The sequence below is a fragment of the Nelusetta ayraudi genome, unplaced genomic scaffold (genome assembly GCF_046127955.1).
Source record: "Nelusetta ayraudi isolate G7.1 ecotype Tasmania unplaced genomic scaffold, CSIRO-AGI_Nayr_v1 ptg000011l, whole genome shotgun sequence".
Lineage (NCBI taxonomy): Eukaryota > Metazoa > Chordata > Actinopteri > Tetraodontiformes > Monacanthidae > Nelusetta > Nelusetta ayraudi.
Window position 1 is genome coordinate 16,383,829 of NW_027466061.1, and position 6,246 is coordinate 16,390,074.

The window sequence follows — 6,246 nt, forward strand, 5'->3', positions numbered from 1 at the left end:
TTCACATTACGGCCAGTGGGTGATGCTGTTGGCACGCAGACAAAACTACTACAATTTAAGAAGGGATGAAAAACCAAAATAGGAAGAATCATACGTAGGGGAAAATGACTGAGTCACACTAACGTCCTGCTGCAAATGTGATGAAGACACACTGTGTTCATGCAGCAGGAGCACTGGGCTCTGATCGCTTCTTGCAAACATTTACACCGTGAGATCAAAAATGTTTTATTCTCAAGCAACACAAACTCTCTCTCTGAAACACACACACACACGCACACACGCACACGCACACGCAAACGCGCGCGATTACAAAGTGGGACCATTTCCGGTTTCTCTCTCTGCTGATGGAATGAGATTACCCGCAGCCATTCCTAGAGAGCTAAATCACAAGAAACGCACATCCTGGGTATTTATCTGGCCACAGGGACACATAATGTGAAGCTAGATGAGCCAATCCATCATCGATCCGAACCACTCCTCTCCCTAGTGGAACATCCCCACTGCCCCAAACAAATGAATCAAGTGAAAGTGAAAGACTTAACCCCCCCCCCCAAAAAAAAAACAAACAAAAACAAAACAACAACAAACAAACAAAACAAAACAAACAAAAACAAAACAAACAAAAACCAAAACCAAAAACAACAACAACTGTTGTCTTCCCACAACTTAAAAACAAATCAATAAGCTAAAGTAATTTCTTTATTCATTCATAATACAAGTTTATCATTTGTACCCTTGTTTATCATTTGTACCATTATTATTAAGTATCATATCTCCCAGCAGTTGTAGTTTATGATAATGAATCAAGATTAGGGTGATAATCAAATGAAGACACCAACAAATATAAGTCAAATGTCAATAAGTTAAATAATTAAGTATCAATTCCTGCCCTATACAAAGAAACATGAGTTGCGTTACGAGGACAAATCTATATCTATATTAAAAAAATAAATAAATCACATTTTCATAATTGAGAGAACAATAAAAATCGCATGATTAAACAATGAACACGGTGAACATGCTGCCTTGAAGAGGAGCTAGGTTTTCTTTTTCTGAATGATGCACTGAAAATAGAGAGAGCACTGGAAGCCCGCTCACTTAGTATCACGCTTGTCTGGAATTGTCTTACATTGCCTGGAACCTGTAATGTGCTAAATGAGCACTGGGAAGAAAAAACATAACAACAACAAAAAACAACAAAACATGGACCAAATGAGATACTAATCCAGAAAGAACAAGGCTTCATTTCCCTCTGCAGTCCTCCAATTCAGCGTGATGACCCCCCATATAATTACTTGACCCTTCGCACATTTCCTTAGCAGGCCGTATCGCTGGCTGCTGTTCTGCAGCGTGCTGCAGTATGCTGCTGAAATGTTAGCGGAGGACCTCAGGAAGCGTACTGTGCAGTGTGCAGGTGGTGGTGGGATTGAGTCGTAAAGTCGTATTAGCTTTGTGACAACTAGAGCAATTCACACCGGCTGTGAAGCCTTGTGGGCAGACACTTTGCTTCCAGGCCACCAGAGGAAGGACGAGCTCTACCAAAGATCTCCCTACAGGTTGGTCTCTATTTCCAGTGCGCGTGATAGTCATACCGAAGACAGCACTTCGCCTGGCGTGTCACTGAAGGCGCCTTTTTTCTCAGCTTTCTCCACGTCGCAGACGGTGTGGACGGAGCCCACTTTGACGGTCAAGTCGTCCGTCTCCACCTCTCTGTACCGCCCAGTCGAGTCCTTCTGGAAGACCTGCTTCAACCTCTTCTTCATCTCCGGGTCAGGGCAGTACAGGTACTCATAAAGGCCAGCAGCCAGGACGGCTCCAAGGATGGGTCCCACCCAGTACACCTACCGCACAAATCGACAGCAACAGCATCACCAGGCAATAAATCACATTACACTCGCAGCTATTAAACTCTGCTCAGCAACACGGGACACTTTATTAGGTATTTCAGCCTCTGCAGCATCCAGCACTTGGGAGACACTGAAATGTGATAGCGGCAAACAGTGGCTGTCAGTGTCTGCCAGCGCGATTAGCCAAGCACACAACTCAATAAATCTTCATCAAGCCTTCAACACGACAACCTGCTGAGTGCAAGTAACTCAGTGGGAACGACCACCTGGGGTAGAAAAAAAAAATAACTGCTAATGATGTATCATCTCAGGTTCAGCGACTTCTTCTTTAAAAACAGTCTTTGAAAATAATTAACATTTGCTTTCTCTTTTTAAACAAATTCATACATTTAAGAACGCATGAACAGAGGGTTTCTCTGTTTTTTTTTTAACTCTGCTAATTTCATCCCGGTGGTTCCTGGAAGGTGTGAGATGCCATTCTGTGACCATTCCCTTCGGCCTCAGCTGTTTCTCTGTTCTGGCAGCAGTGCTGAAAATGTGACCTTATCTGATTTCCACATGTTACGCTGTGCCAGAACTGTCCCACTTCGAGATGTTCACTTAACTTTAACTACCGCGACCTCTTATTGGCAGGTTATTCAAAGATCAGTTGGCCAGATTTTTATACCTTTATCATCAGAGGCCAAAGACTCGAAAAAGACGGCCTTTGGCACTGTCGTTTAACATTGATACATTTATAAACTGAAACTATGCTTCGTGACCTGTTTTCACCTTAAAGTTACCATGTTCACAAACTCAAAATTGAATCGAAACCAATGAAGAGTTCAAATTGTTCAAAATTGAAATGGTTGTATTTAAAACCAAATTAGATATTTTAACCTGTATGCCAAAACATGAGATACAAAATTTAAATTAGGAAGGAAGAACAAAGAATCGTGGATCAAGTCAAATTAATGTCACGTCAACTAATTAGTTTACACACCACTTGTAACATGTCAATGATGAACTAGTTCAAAAATAAATGTTAAAACGACAGTGCCGGGAAGAATGTATTGATTTTTCTTTTGGTTTAGTTTGTCAATGTGAGATTCACTTTTGGAGAAGAAATTAAGCTGTACATCTTACCCAGTGGTTCTCGAAGTTAAGTGTGACAATTGCAGGTCCGAATGAGCGAGCGGGATTCATGCTGGCTCCTGTGTAAGGAATCTAAGATGCAAAGCAAAGTGGGGGAAAAAATTATGAATATTTCCCCCCAAAAAAAGATAACAGGCATGATGCTTTTTAAATGATGCAGTCAGAATGTTTACAGAACATGTCCTACACTGTAAAATAAAAATAAATGCTGGTTATGGTGTGTGTCTTCAAGCAGACGTACTGCAGACAATAACATCCATTTCCCTGAGCATTTATTTGCTCTACAGAGCTCAGAGAAGCCCCAGAGAATAGTTGCTAAGCAATGGCAGCATCCAAAAAAAAAAAAAAAAAATCACTTGTGGGTCTGCACTGACGAGAAAAACACACACACACACACACACACACACACACACACATGAATAGAAACTGTTATGCACCTGCTCTTCCTTACGACAACTAGAGTGTTTCACTGTCCGCTGTTGACCAGTCTCCACTCACACACAATCCTTTATCTGCTGGTCTTTGTCGCGGCATCTTCAGATGAATGCAACTTTGAAGTGAGCCTTTAAAATTGAGCCGTGAGGTGTGGCAGCGAGGCACTTACAGCAAATAAGTGGCCAACAGCTACAGCAAAGCCGATGGCGAGGCCGGCGGAGCCGCCGAGGTCCGTGCGTCTGGGATCGCAGGTGGCAAACACAGTGAAGACCAGTTCAAATGTGATCAGGAGCTCCACGAGAAGGCCGTGTCCAGCTGACAGACTGGAGTTCACCTGACAAACAGAGAACATTCCAAATGAACTGTCACTGACTTGCTGAAGAAACTGACAGGATGTGAAAGGCCCAGCGCGTGAGATTTGATAGTGTTTTGCAAACAATGCTGATGTTCTTTGATTTAGTCTGATTGTTAGAATCTGTTTTCAGATAGTCCCTGTCCTCTCTTGTGTTGTCTCGTGCTTTTATTCCTGGTCTAGATTCCAACGTTTTCTGATTGTATATGATTTTCACATGTGTCATCCTGCCCCTGATTGGTCTCACCTGTTTTTTCCTACTTTCTTGTAAAAATAGTTCCTGTCATCCTTTGTCTGGTGTCAGGCTGTCGTCTAATATGGCCAGTGTGAGTCCTGCGAATATTGTTTGGTTTTAACATTATTTATCATTATTTATTTTTAGGGTTTAGCGCCATTTCATGTTCCTTTCGCGTTCAACAAAAAAAGGGACTGTTTTGCATGTCTGTCATGAGTCTGCATTTGGGTCAGCCAGTTTATGCAACTGTGACAATGTTGAGCACAACACTCAGATTAATGTAACAGCTAGTTATTGTTAGGAATGTCACCCAATCATGTGCCCTTTGTGGGTCTATTTGGAGATGAGAAATAACATTGAAATATGGAAAAGTTAGGGATCATAATTATTCAGTAGTTAATGTTGGCTCTACTTTAGTTTTGGCTGAATAGCTACTGTTAGCTAGATAGCAACTGAGCTGTTGGCCTAGAAGTAGAGATTTTTTCCGTGGGGGTTTTAAATAAAAAAAGGTTTGTATTGGTCCGTTGGTACGGCATCACACTAAGACAAAACAGCGTTGGAGTCGTTTGAACAGTGTTTCAAATGCTTTCAAGACTTGAGAGCATTGAAATGTGAATGTGAAGGCAAAGAGCTCAAGGTACTGAGCCTTTATTTACCTAAAAAAACAACAACACCCAACTCATTTGTATATGTATTTTGTTCTTCCTTATCCTGCCACTGGATCTGTTTAAATGCTACACACTGGGCCCTTAAAGTGAGGGAAGTCCACATTACCGTGGTGACGCCAAAGGAGCCTCTGACAGCAGCAGGTGTGACGAGGTAGAGGATCCCTGCCCCTGTCACGGCGCCCAGGCACTGCGCCACCACATAGAACACGGCTTTGGCCAGGCTCAGCTTCCCGGTGACCACCATTGCTGCGGTGACAGCTGGGTTGATGTGGCCGCCGCTGATGTGGCCAAAGCACTGCACCATGGTGGCGATGCTCAGACCGAAGCACAGCGAGATGAGCACCAGGTCTGCGGGCGGAGGCTTCTCCTGCCCTGCGGCCCAGTTGATGGTGGAGCCCAGGCCGAGGAGGACGAAGATGAGCGTGGCCAGGTATTCCCCCGACACGGCCCTCCAGAAGCTCTTGGTCCAGATCCCTTTAAAAGCCGTCATTGTGCTCTGACAGTTGCACCAAGGCAGGAACCTCCTGGCCGGGAGAATAATGAGCAAGATGATTAATCTGCTTGTGTATTCCAGTTGTGTGCACGTGGCTTGAAATGCACTGAACCCAAGCGGGACGGTTGCCTGAGGGCACTGCGTTTATTACTACACCAGGGATTTAAGCTGGTGACTTCTCGTCCCTAAATGACACAGCGAGCTTTCTTTAAACACTGTGTGTGCGGGCAGCGATCGCGCAGACGAAGCATAAAATGACTAATTGGTGTCACTTGGAACAAACCTTTCTCTTAAAGCAACTTCTAGATGCTGAAAAATGGTCAGTGTAAAAAAATAGGTGTAAATTCTTAAAAATCCAAGAGAACCAAGATACCAAGAAAACAAAATATCGGAATTAAAAAAAAAGTCATGCTTGGCAAGCCAGTAAAGGTTGTTCCACTAATTTCTGATTTTCGCAGATAAGCAGTTCAAACTCACCCAAAGTAACGTCTTGCTCTCTGTCTCTGCGTTCCAAGGGAGTGAGATTTGCCCTCGTTCATGGGTCGTTGAGAGTTGTTCAGCCAGCAGAGACGGCTCTCCGCTCATCACACCAGCAGGCAGCAAGAGGTCTGCACGGTGGCCGCGTACTCACAGCAAAAAAGCAGCGGAGCAGTCAGCGGCTCTGTCACTTCAACGGGATCCTCACATTGTGCCCTGGGAATGCGCGGGGTGGCTTTATTAAGTTACTAACTGGGCATCACCTCACGGGAATTGAACAGCCTGCTTACAGGGGGAGGAGCCATGAGATCTGCCTGCAGCGAGCAGCGACCCAGTGGGGCCTCAGTGAGGACAGTCATTGCATGAAGTAAACTTATAAGTGAAAAGCCCGTAAACTCGTGAGCTTGTTACTCCGACTGATCTGCAGTTTAAACTGCACACAGAACACAGCAATATCAATATGTGTTATCAAAAGCAAGCCATAGAACTTGGTGGTAAAGAGGAGTGGTTACAATACAATGAATCAAATATTGAAGTGCAGCTGCTTTAAAGGTGTTCTGCTTGAACTTAAGCTGGTTTTTGACAGCAACTATGTTTACTGTGTG

The 6,246-nt window shown here is 43.9% G+C and overlaps 1 protein-coding gene across 1 annotated transcript; it reads right to left on the bottom strand.

Moving 5' to 3' along the window:
• Window positions 1–670: 670 nt before the first annotated feature.
• On the bottom strand, window positions 671–5,907 carry LOC142885212 (aquaporin-4-like). Its single transcript, XM_076021458.1, has 5 exons — window positions 5,642–5,907; window positions 4,778–5,195; window positions 3,586–3,750; window positions 2,973–3,053; window positions 671–1,841 (listed from the first exon to the last, which is right to left on the bottom strand). Exons 1-5 carry the CDS (start codon window positions 5,701–5,703, stop codon window positions 1,587–1,589), a joined length of 981 nt encoding a protein of 326 aa, XP_075877573.1. The 5' UTR covers window positions 5,704–5,907; the 3' UTR covers window positions 671–1,586.
• Window positions 5,908–6,246: the final 339 nt, after the last annotated feature.